Source organism: Panthera tigris, chromosome B3 (genome assembly GCF_018350195.1).
Source record: "Panthera tigris isolate Pti1 chromosome B3, P.tigris_Pti1_mat1.1, whole genome shotgun sequence".
Lineage (NCBI taxonomy): Eukaryota > Metazoa > Chordata > Mammalia > Carnivora > Felidae > Panthera > Panthera tigris.
Genome location: NC_056665.1, coordinates 57,921,803 through 57,934,708, shown reverse-complemented (window position 1 = coordinate 57,934,708; position 12,906 = coordinate 57,921,803). Strand labels below are relative to the sequence as shown.

The 12,906-nt window shown below is 42.5% G+C and overlaps 1 protein-coding gene across 2 annotated transcripts in view; it reads left to right on the top strand.

Moving 5' to 3' along the window:
• Positions 1 to 3,434, top strand: part of SQOR (sulfide quinone oxidoreductase) — a 48,575-nt gene extending 45,141 nt beyond the window's left edge. For both annotated transcript variants that reach the window (XM_042988939.1, XM_007081770.3), the window contains exons 8-10: positions 1,444 to 1,511; positions 1,796 to 1,974; positions 3,116 to 3,434. In XM_042988939.1, coding sequence (XP_042844873.1) covers positions 1,444 to 1,511; positions 1,796 to 1,974; positions 3,116 to 3,173 — 305 coding nt within the window. In that variant the 3' untranslated portion in view covers positions 3,174 to 3,434. The remainder of the gene's footprint in view (positions 1 to 1,443; positions 1,512 to 1,795; positions 1,975 to 3,115) is intronic.
• The last annotated feature ends 9,472 nt before the right edge of the window (positions 3,435 to 12,906 follow it).

Sequence of the window (12,906 nt, the reverse complement as noted above, 5' to 3'; positions counted from 1 at the left end):
AAAATTATTGCTCTTTTGATTTGGGCATCAGTAAACTACACTCTGTGGGCCAAATGCAACCTGCTTCCTGTTTTTGTACAATTGGCTAGGAATGATTTCTACTGGTTAACATTTATAATCAATTTATGATAGGGAGCATTGAGGTTCAGAAAAAAGAATTTCATTCTTCTTATTAGTAGACCTGTATTACAGAAAATTATTGTTATATTTTGGATTTTGTTAATAAACTTTTTTTTTCTCTCTTGGTACTTAATATCTTTGATATTTGCCTCTTGGCCCACAAGGTGTAAAATTTTCCTTTACAGAAAAAGCTTGTTGACTCCTGATTTTGGGGATTGCAAAACAACTGCTTTAATGAGTATTATACAGTATAAATCTAATCCATCTTTCCTCAAAAGCAAATCCAGTTTTCCACCTCGAGAGGCACAAACTGCTTGTATTTTTAAAAGGGCAGTCTTAATTATTCAAAATTGAGCACAGACTGGGATTAGATGGTATTAAGGAATTATTGCTAATAATTCAGGTATATTGAATTGTGTTTGTATTTAAAAATTGCTATTGAGTTTGTATTTAAAAAGTTCCTCATATATCGGAGATATACACAGAAATATTTCTGGGTGAATTGTTGTGATGTTTGCCCTGAAAATACTCCAGAAAATAAAAGTAGCATCTATGATGGGATAGATGAAACAAGAAAGATAAGAGTTTGAATATTTTCATAATAAAAATAGTAGTCTCCCACTCTTACCATCAAAAACAAAAACATCCGTCTACCTATCTAATTGTCTATATTTGGTCCAGCCTTAGCCAGGGCGCTCTAGTACAGAGGAAAGCTCACTGTGTTACCTAATTGAATATACCTGGGGCAATCTAGGCTGTTTGAACAAGAACAAAGGGACATATGAAAGTCTAGGGGATTCTGGACACACAGACCAAGTTGACAACGATTGGCCCCTAGGAGTAGGGGGTCTGCGGTTGGGATAGGGCCACCCTAACAGTTTTCTTGTTTGGAGAGAGCTGGCTCTTGAGTTTCAAACTTAGAGAGGCATCTGTGTAGGCTTTTGATGAATTGAAGAACCCCTCCTGGTAGTGAGAACTTCAAGTGGTAAGATGAGTCATGTTCTAGTTAAAATTTAGAGGGATCGGTTAAGCATCTGGCTCAGGTCATGATCTCATGGTAATGAGTTCAAATTCCACATCAGGCTTTGTCCGCACTGACAGTGTGGAGCCTGCTTGGGATTCTGTCTCTCTGTCTCTCTCTCTGTCTGTCTCTTTCAAAAATAAATAAATAAACTTTAATAAAGTTAAACATAATAAAACAATGAAAAAATCTAGAGGGATAGGGAATGGAGGCTTCTTAATTTGTCTACATTTATTTGCAAATTAGTTTTCTTGGAAAACCTAGATGCTTATACTTTTCTGACTTTTCCATTTCTCTTATAGCTGCCCAGTCAGGAATACTGGACAGAACAATTTCTCTGGTTATGAAGAATCAAACACCAACAAAGAAGGTTTGTATGCCTTGTAAGAACCACTGTCTGAATTATCATCTCTTATTCTGCCTGAAAGCAATGTTTTCCCACAATTCTGCCACTTCCTTAATAGGTGTCTCTAATATGGGCACTTTAATTTTTATCCTCAGTATATTTTTGTTATATAATTTCCATTTTTTCACCGTACAAAAATATTCAAGAACATAAAACCGTAATTACTTAGAGTAAATAATAAATTCTGAAGTATTATATAATGCCAGATAAAGAGCCACTTTCCAACTCAGTCTCACATGCAAATTTAGTATGATGGCTACACTTCGTGTCCACTGGTGACTGGCTACAACCGTGTGATTCTTGCGGAGTTTGACTACAATGCTCAGCCGCTGGAAACCTTCCCCTTTGACCAGAGCAAAGAGCGACTTTCCATGTACCTCATGAAGGCCGACCTGATGCCTTTCCTGTATTGGAACATGATGCTAAGGTAAGGTCATCGCCTAGGGTAGAGAGACACGCCTTTTGGCATATTGCACCACCTTGTGCAGGGTGGTTGTCTCAAGGAAGCCTTCAAGCTACAGGAGACATCATGACCCAAGGCAGAAATGACACAGGGGATCTGCTTTGCTGTGTTGTTTCTTAGGGATTTGTGATGGCAGCCTATGAAGGATCTGAAACCTTAGCTGTGTTCTCTTGCTACTGGATTAATAACAACAACAACAACAACAACAATAATAATAGTAAATCAATTACACATGTCAAGTACTTTTTCATCTGACACCGTGTGTGTGTGTGTGTGTGTGTGTGTGTGTGTGTTCTAGGAAAAATAAAACATAGTGATTAAGAGCAAAAGCTTTGGAGTCAGACCTGTGCCCTGAGTCCTGCTTCTGCCATTTACTAGCTGTGTGTCCTAGGGCAAGTTGCTTAACTACTCTCATCTACAAAATGAACTTAACATCACAGGATGAAGATCAATGAGATGACATATAAAAAGCTACATAGTAGGCATTCAATAAGTAAATAGAGTAATAAAAACTAAGATTCTCTTGGGTCAAAAAATGACAATCTCATTTCACTTGTCCAAACCCTTAAGAGATAGTTAAGTCAGGATATGTATATCAGTGATTTTGTCTTCAAGGGGACATTTGGCAATATCAGGAGACATGTTTGATTGTCACAACTGGAGGGGATGCTTGTGAGTATCTAGTGAATAGAGAGGCCAGAGATGCTGCTAACCATCTTAAAATGCACATGTCAGTCCCACAACAAAGAAATATCTGGTCCAAATTGTCAGTAGGGCCGTGATTGAGAAACCCTGAACTATACTTAATTTACAAGCAAATGAGAGTAGAAAGGATTGAAGTTTGCATGTAGCAGAGGCTTCATACGGGTTTGCTGAGTTGCGTCTGCATGTCCAGGATCACATAGCAAGTCAGTGTCAAAGCCAGGATCCAAAGTATGTTGTCCCCTCATGATCATGGGATCTTTCTACCTCACTGGACAAGTCTTGCTTTATGTGCTGAGAAGCAAGCTGTGTGAGCAACTTGGCTTCCCTTTCAACATTCTGCTGCCGAAGTCACCCCCATCTTTTCTGAAACAAATAATCTTCTGTATGTCATTTCTTACAGGGGTTATTGGGGAGGACCAGCCATTCTGCGGAAGTTGTTCCATCTGGGTATGAGTTAAGGATGGCTCAACCCTTGCTCTCCTCGGATGGCTTCTGAACCCGAATCATAGTCGTTGATTGACCAAGAGCAGCATGAAGAAGTTAAAACCTAACACTGTGCAAAGAGTTTACTGCTGGGTGATGGTGACCAAATGCCTCCTTTTTCAGTGCCTCTGGACAGCTACTATGTGATATGCCCAGGATGAGTTTGATTCTTCAGAAATATTCAAATGAAAGATTAGATTTCTATTTTTTAAATAAAAGCTTGCCATTGATTGAGATTCTATGAGACAATTTTATCTTGACTGGTAGAATGAAAAGTTACAGCAGTTGGGAGCGAAAGTTGCTGGCGGGAGCTTACCTGTTACCTACTGTGAGTGTTCTATTGATGGCTGATGCATTTTCGCCAGACCCTGTTTGGATTTGCACAAAGTCACTCCAGGGAGAGTATTATTTCAAGTGGTGTGTGTGTGAGAGCCCTGAACATGTGATGCTTAGAATTCCTCAGCAGGGGCATAGGGGTTGTTGCCCTCTCCTCGGCCGCCATGTTTGTGCTGAGGCCATACCTCCTCCTGGTTAATGACTGATGTGATGCTGGCACATTCCTGTAGAATGTGGGACTCTTCTACTTGGCAGCTGGCTCCAAGTTATTCCCCATCAACGTGGCTGAAGCTTTCTTAGAACTGTGTCATCAGAGATTCTCTTTCCCTGACCCTCCTACCTACCCCGCTTCCTCTCCCAGGAGTCCTGCCTACATCATGGTCTGAAAGCCCTCCATGCTTCTCCTGTTCTGTTCCTTTTTCTTTAGACTTTGCAGACCTTTGCCCCACTGAACCTCTTGCAAATCTTACTCTCTTACGGCACCTGCTTCTCAGGGAACTTATGCACAGTGAGGATGGGGCTAGAGGAATTCTGATGTGTGTGATGAGCATTTGCTTGATTCAGTCCCAAATCTGGCCAGTAAAATTTTGAATGAGTTCACATTGGAAATATTGCAGGAAGTAGTTCATTTGTTTGAAGTTCAGCAGTGGCTTCAAAATCATTTGTTTCCAATTGGTTTACTTGTGGAAACTTAGTTTCAGTTCAGTCTGGTATTTATTTTCATTTCATTTCATTTCATTTCATTTCATTTCATTCATTTCATTTTTTAAATGTTTACTTATTTTTGAGAGAGAGAGAGAGAGAGAGAGAGAAACAGAGAGAAAGGGGGACAGAAAATCCAAACCAAGCTCTGTGCTAACAGCAGAGGGTCCAATGCGAGGCTTGAACTCACGGACTGTGAGATCATGACCTGAGCTGAAGTCAGAGGCTTAAACAACTAAGCCACCCAGGCACCCCCAGTCTGGTATTTTAAAGCTTTGTACATTTTATATTTATTTATAAACTCCACCAAAAGGAAATGCATAGCAGTCTATGCAAAACCTTAGATTTTTACAACAGTTCAGAGTTCAAACCTAAACAGCTACCTACTTTAGGCAACAGTGTTATCTGGGATTACCAAGTCTCTCTGGTTTCCTGGAGTTCTGCTGATGACTTGAGAAACTGCTCAGCTATTCGTGAATTAACCCAACAAGTATTTACTGAGCATCTACTACCTGCCGAGCACTATTTTGGCCCAGGGGATGCAGTGGTGAACCAGACAGAGAGGGCTCTGCCCACACTTTTGTGGTTCATGTGATAGTTCCCTCTTCTCTTGTGGGATGCCAGGGGGTTGCTGGATGAGGCCTTGGTTGATTTGGAAAGTAGACTTTCCTCAGTGGCACAAGTTCTGAAGAAAGAGAACAGGGTGCCACTCCCTCAGCAGAGCCCGGGCAATAGGAGTGGAAGATGTTTTCTGTGGTAGCCACACATCTGGTTTGTCTGCAATATTCCTATTTAACATCCGTTATCTTGCCAGTGCCCCTTTCATTCCAAAATGTCCTGTCTGGACAATATATTGACCATGCTCCTGGGAACACTCTCCCCACCGAGCCCTGCCCCAGTCCTAGAATGGGAGAGGAGAGCCACAAAAGCTACGTTCACATCGTGCTTGTGAAAACAGTCAGTGGTGGGATTATTCTGCCCTGTACTCTGAGTCCTGGCCTGAGGTGGCCGCAGCTTGGCTCCTGGTGGGCTGCCCATTCTCACAAGGCGTGCAAGTCAGGGAGAGCTGGGGGCTATTCATCCCACATGACCTTCTTCTGCAATGCCCAAGAGGTCCTGGGAAGAGCCAGCCATTACTTTCTCCCTGGTTGTAGACAAACATGCTGGTGAAGACGGTTTCTGCGTTTTTAGCAATGGGCTGGGATTCTGGGAATAGCTGAGGCTTTAGGTCAAGTCTCTTTGAAATCTCTTGCAAGGTGAACTGGAGCCTCCCAGGTCTGTTTATGATCATGCATTCTGAATAAACCTCTAAGCACCAAGGGATTTCTTCTGGATTCGCATTAGCTGGGCGGAATTTATTGCCAAGGCTGGAGGGAGCAGTAACCACTATTGGCGAGAAGTCCAGGAAAACTTGGCCTTTGAAGACTATCTCAACCACAAACGTGGGGTTGGCCAAGGGAGGGATCTGCCCTTTCGACTGCCTCCAGTTATTGGGATCAGGCAGCAGGGGGGTAAGACCAGGATAGAGACGAGGGTGTGTGGTTTCTCCACTGGTGGGGCCTCTGACTCAGAGGCTGATGCCTTTCGGGCTAGGACCAATGACTTGAGAAATCTCTCCTTAGTCCCCTCCCCTTGTTCCTGGAGCTTCTTCTAGGGAATTGAAATTCCTGCCCTGGGTGAGCTATGGGTGTAATAATAGAGCTGGGGTGGCAGCTTAGGGACCACTGGGGTAGAGGGAGGGAAATGAGACTTAAGTCACCAGGGGGAACATGGTTTCAGATTTAGTAGATGTTTTTGGTATTAAAGACATTTTTAGTGCTTTTTTCTTATGCCTAACTTTTGTAGAAAATTTGGATAACAGAGATAAACAAAAATAATAAAAATTAGCCCAAATCCATCTTCCAGTGATAACAACTAATAATGTCTTAGTGTCTTTTTCTCTGTTGCTCTATTACCACATATAAAGTTGCTGAAAACAAAAAGAATCACACTCCAAAGTACTGTTTGTGTTTTATACTTCATATGTGTTGAAGACCTAGAGATTGATTACAGAGAGGAGTAGGAGATTGGTGAGTAATTAATTACTCAAGGAGCACAGATCATTTGTGTTGGCTAAGAAGATTGCTAATTAATTAATTAATGTAATAAATCTATGTGCCATGCCCAGTAGGGTATTGGGCTATAGTCAGCCCTAGATACTTTTCTCATATAATCCTACAATAATCCTATGCACAAAATTATCAAAGACATGAAATAGTACTCTTTTTGAGGAAGGTGGCTTTTGTAACCCAATATTTAAGAATAGCTTCTCTGATTGTTTTCATGCACTGGATAACTCCAGTCTCATTTTTTTAAATGTTTATTTATTTATTTTTGAGAGAGAGATAGAAGGAGGGGCAGAGAGAGAGAGAGGGAGAGAGAGAGAATCCCAAGATGGCTCTGCACTGTCAGCACAGAGCCTGATGCAGGGCTGGAACTCATCAACAGTGACATTGAGCTGAAATCTAGAGTTGGACACTTAACTTACTGAGCCACCTAGGTGCCCCCACTCCAGTCTGATTTTAAAATAGTGTCTTCCATTCATCCCTAAGACCACACTTGGAGCTTTCAGTCAGGGAAGGATCATCTCAGGGAAGGAGGGAACAAGAGAAATGCTTTGGATAAGATGAGCCTTTTTGGATGGATTAATGAAAACCAAGTCTCTCTAGTTAGGTTCTTTTTTTTTAATGTTTTTTTTTGTTTGTTTTCAAAGAGAGAAAGAGAGAGAGAGAGAAAGAGAGAGAGAGAGACAGGGCACGAGTGGGGAAGGGGCAGAGAGAAGAAGGGGACAGAGGATCCAAAGTGGTCTCTGTCCTGACAGCAGAAAGCCGGATGTGAGGCTCAACCTCAGGAGCCTCATGACCTGAGATCATGACCTGAGCTGAAGTCAATTCACTCAACTGACTGAGCCACCCAGGTACCCCTCTAGTTAGGTTAACTGCCAATTAGCTAAGGAGATAGCTTGTCCGTATGCTGGAGAAAGTGAAGGTTAATACTTTGCAACAGATAGAAAGATCACAAAAGACAGTTGAGAAAGATGGATGGTGAAATACTGGGCAGTTTTCCCTCTCTCAATATTGATTTTTAAAATTAACTTCCTTGGAGAAGAGCATGCTTCAAACGACCCTAAATTAAGTTACAGCTTTCCATATTTGCATGCGGTAAAACTCCTTCGATTGCATCGCTCAGGTACAATCTGGGGCGCCTTACAGGCCAACAGTGGGGCAGAAGCTGCAGAAAGGCAGGCTCTCTGGTGCTGCCCTGGCACAAGCTGGCTTCAGATCTTCTCGAAGGACAGCCCAGTGGGACGCAGGACTTGGAACCACAGACCTGGATTTGGGTCTTGGCCCTCCCATTCACTGGCCCTCCCATTCAGTGTCTCAGCATTCAACTCAAGCTGCTGCTGCTGCTGCTGCTGCTTCTTTTCTTCTTCTTTTAACGTTTATATATTTATTTTGAAGAGAAGGAGTGTGCAGGGGGTGGGTGGGGGGGCGGGGAGAGAGAGAGGGAGAAAGAGAGAGAATCTCAAGCAGGCTCCACACTGTCAGCACAGAGCCCGGTGCAGGGCTTGATCTCATGAACTGTGAGATCACGACCCGGGCCAAAATCAAGAGTTGGATGCTTAATGACTGGGCTACCCAAATGCTGTAGCAGGATTCTTTCTGACACTGAGGCTTTTCTTTCCAGGAAGTAACTTTATTCCTGCCAGCACCGCTCAGTTGGGTTCGTACCTGGAGAACTGAGCCCCGAACGCCACGTGGTGTAGTTTTCTACCTATTTTTTACTTCTTTGTCTCCCATATATGGTAACACACAAACATGCGGTCTGATTAAGTGATCTCACGTTACTCGGTCATGAGGGATGTTGTCACGCATGCCTACAGCCAGGTTGCCTTGAGGTTTGTTTGTTTTTTTCTTTCCTTAGGGCCGGGAACCCTACCACAGTGCCCTCCAACTCAAGCTTTTAAATCACCATTTTGTCACCTGTAGAGTGGGTGGTAACATCTACTTCACAGAATTGATGTAAGCACTAAAAGAATCAAGGTAGAGCTTTTGGCAGTTTGGCGTATGGACCGAAGCTATTATTATTGTCGTTGACTCTGGTAGTTGAGTGAAGCACTCAGAAATAGCTTTGCCTTAGACTAGGAATTCCTGCCTGCCTGGGAGAAGTGGGGTTTTCCATGACACTTGTTACTGTCTTTTGATAGTAGCCATTCTGGCTCGTGTGAGGTAATATCACATTGTGGTTTTAATTTGCATTTCCCTGATGACTAGTCAGGTTGAGCAACTTGTCATGTGTCTGTCGGACATTCATATGTCTTCTTTAGAAGAATGTCTGTTCAGATCCTCTGCCCATTTTTAAACTGGATTTTCTCTCTTTCTGTTGCTATTGAGTTGTATGAGTTGTTTAGGTATTTTGCATATGAACTCCTTATCGTATTTATGACTTGCAGATATCTTCTCCCATTCAGTATGATGCCTTTTCATTTTGTCGATGGTTTCCTTTGCTGTGCAGAACCTTCTAGGTTGATGTTGTCCCACTTGTTATTTGTGCTTTTGGCGCCTTTGCTTTTAATGTCAAATCCAAAAAATCATCACCAAGACTGGTGTGAAGGAGCTTGCTGCCTATGTTTTCTTCTAGGAGTTTTATGATTTCGGGCCTCCCATTCAAGTCTTTAATCCATTTTGAATTAATTTTTGTGTGTGGTGTATGACAGTGGTCTAGTTTCATTCTTTTGTATATGGCTGTCCAGTTTTCCCAACACCGTTTATTGAAGAGACTGTTCTTTCCCCATTGTACATTTTTGGCTGCTTTGTTGATATTTAATGATATGTGTGTGGGTTTATTTCTGGGCTCCCTATTTTGTTGCATTGTGTCTGTTTTTATGCCAATGCCACACTATTTTGATTACTATAGCTTTGAAATACAGTTTGAAATCACCAAGCACAATGCCTCCAGCTTTGTTCTTTTTCCTTGGGATTGCTTTGGCTATTCAGGGTTTTTTTGTGGTTCCATACACATTTTGGGATTGTTTATTCTAGTTCTGTGACAGGGCTGGGATTTCTTTCTTTCTTTCTTTTTTTTTTCCTTTTAAGTTTCTATTTACATTCTAGTTAGTTAACATATATGGTAAAATTGGTTTCTGGTGTAGAATTTAGTGATTCATCACTTGCATATAACACCCAGTGTTCATCACAAGCTGGGATTCCTTGTGTTGCTTTCTGTTCCTCCAGCTCCACCCTTCACCTCTGCACCCCATCCTCTGCCCTAGGAGACTGGGTGGCATGGGTTGTGTGAAAAGTCTCTCCTGCTGCCTGGTTTCTGGTTGGTTTTGGCCAGTGAAGGTTGTTGGTAGGGAATGAGAGAGAGGGAGGAAAGTAAGGTTGGGAGTTAATTCCTCTGGCTCCCTCTCTGCAGGGTTGTCTTGGCTCCATGATGAGGTAATAACAGAAATTGAGAGTAAGAGTTTATAAACTTTCATAGCAATTTGACAGGGATATTTTATATCTGTTGAATCTAATAACAAAAAATTGAGCTTGTACTTTATGTGTTTTCAAATATCATATTTTCTTCTAATAAATTTTGATTGCATTTTATAAAAGTACTAGTCTGAGAAGAGTTAGGTTAAGAAAAATCAACATGGAAACAAAAACTCCAAACCTGGTCTTTCTGAACGACTCTCTCTTTGCATTCTGAGGATCACTCCTGCACAGTCCCCACGGGCCTAAAGGTGGAAACACCCCTATGGATACAAATCCCAAATGACTCCACTGTGCCTGTGGCTCCCCTAATCCAGGCCACCTTTGTAAATGAGCCTATCTTGAATGATCCTAACTAAACCTTGTCATCTGATTCCTATTGGGACCCTGACTGACACAAGGTAAACTAAAAGGGGTGGGGAGACATTGAAGGAGTTTACATAAAAATGGCAGGGAATTAATTGTAGCAGCATGAGTGAGGTATGGATGGAGAAGAAGATTCCAGATGACGTGACCAAAGCCAGGGTCAACTAGATTTAATAAGAGATGAAGACGGCTTGAATTAAGGCACTAAGGAAGGAGTGTATTCATGGATATTTAGGGAACTGCATTAGGGAAACAGAAACCACTGTATAAATAGTTCAGGCAGAAAGAAATTGAAGATGGCAGAGGCCGGCAAACTAGGATCTGTGCACCAAATTCAGTCCACTGTTTGTTTTTATAAATAAAGTTTTAGTGGAACACAGTCACACTCCTCTGTGTATGTATTGTTCAGGACTGCTTTTGCACTACAATGGCAGAGTTGAGCACTTGTGACAGAGACTGCACGTGGCCCTCAAAGCCTAAAATGTTTACCATCTGGCTTTTCACAGAAAGTTTGGTGCCTCCTGGAACATTGGGAAGTAGGTATATACAGAACTGTAGGAATAGATGGGGAAACAAACGTCATGGAAAATTACTGCTGGTTTTTAGGAGATCAGGAGGCTGAAGAAATTGCAGGAAATACTGGCTCCACTGATCTCAGCTGTCCGACACATCAGAATAGGTGGTTGCCTACAAATCTCTGCAAGTCTCACGTGGGCAGACACACATGCCCCCTACTGCCAGAGGGGAAAGGGCTTCTTTTCTTTTGTTTTTCAGTCTGATGCAAGTGCCCCTCACTCACTGGCAGACTCTAAATGAAACTAGTTGTCTTTTCCCAGCTTGCCTCTTTAATACAGAGGTCAGTATAAGAGGGGCTGGATTCACAAGCCCAGAGCTTTGAGATGACTAGTAAGGGGTAAGGAAATATGGAGTCACCCAGGCTTGGGTGACTGTGATGGATGGTAATGCTGTCATGGAGAGGGAGAAGAGCTGAAGAGAAGGTTCTGGACAGGAAGAGAGGCATTGCCAAGAGGTTAGATCCCCAAACCCCTGCCAACCGTGGAGTCGCAGCCATCTTCCCCAATGGGATTTTACTCAGACTCCCTCAGTCAGTGACATTCATGGAATAAAACCATAAAGTATTTTTGACATAAAAAATTAGTATTCCAAACCTGGGATTAACATATCTTTCCACAGCTGACGAATATCCAGCCTTCGGGCTAAAGCAGTTATAAATCTTCCTTTGGTAGGTTTATGGGAGACCTTCTAGGACTGGGAAATGTTGGCAATCTCTTCGGCCCAAGGACCCTGTTTTCATGCCTAGTACTGTGAATGGCAGAGAGAGGCCTGAAGCAAAGCAAAGCAGTGAGAGGAGCAGACTGGAGGAAGAGGTCACGAGGCAAAGGATGGAGAGGAGAGAAAGTGGTTGACCTGGGGATGGGTCCATTAAAATGATGACAGGTCATCAATCCCCATACGGGACAATGGGAGGACGTGAGGAAGGGGTGTTGGGACAACTGCTGACCAGCCTTACACCTCTGTCTTCACCTCATTTCCTGTCTCAGTTGTCAGCCAGGGCCCTTCCTCCTGGAGTCCATGCTATGCTGTTGACTGGGGACCATACTCTGAAATTTAACAAGACTGATATAAAACTCTCTTTACCCTACCCCTTTCTTATCTGAGCAAATGGAAGCCATGAGATGCAAGGACTTCACTGTGTGCCATTTTGCTCCAGCAAAGCTCATTTTATTAGTTTGCTTCCTCCAAATCAGTAATAGTCCAGCTTGTAAATACATCCTTATGTCCTACCTTAGATCTGACTAATTAGTGGCTGTCTTCTAACTGAGGAATGCCTTCTAATGGTTTCTATATGCAAATACAATAGGTGCTTAAACATCAGTAATTGTAAACACACAGTAATTTGAACGGTTATGGTTAAGATAAAAGTTTTGAGTCCAATTTGTAAATATAGAAATGGGTCGTCATCTGTGACTAGGAACTCTGTGGTCATTGTCAAAAGGCCTGAGAGATTTTCATAACAAATGAGAAGCCTAACAGGGATCTGCACCTGTCTGTTCTCACAGTGTCTTGGAAAAATTAGTGATATTAGGATTACTTTGGAAGGCTTCTCCTGGTTCAGCCCTGTGATATTTTTGGTTGGGAGTAAAAGAAAATGGAGAAATGTATTAGTCCAAATCCTCTTATTTTCCAAGTAGCAAAAAAGCAATTTATTGGCTTATACATCTATAAACCTGAGAAGGAGTTCAGGCATGGCCAGATCCAGAGGCTCAAGGTATTCCTCTCCCGGCTTGCCTTTCTTTGTTTTGGTTTCCTTCTCAGTACCACCTCACAAGCAGACAAAGAGGCCCCAGGCAGCATCAGGCTTACCTGCTCCTTAAAGCAACAGTCCCTCTTTTCTGACTGTGAAGATGGTAAAAATCTGCGAAGAGATTTGATGGTCCAAGCTGGGGTTGACTTTTCTTGAACCAGTCACGTGCCCACTCTTAGGGAAGAGAGAGGACTGTGTCAGCTCTGTGTAAGTTGATTTGGGAGGGGAGAGGATTGATTCTCCAAGCAGATGCTAAGGTTAAAAACCTAGTTTTATTACAAGAATAACAAGGTGGACACATCCTGTATTCTACTCCGTCATCAACTTTAATCTATTCATTCATTCATTCTGCAAACACATATGCATGTGGCCTGGCCAGCTGCGGGGGTCACCAGGTGAGTAAGATGGGTTCCTGTCCTCTTAAATCTAAGGGAGGAGCTTGAATCTAAGGGATCCTGA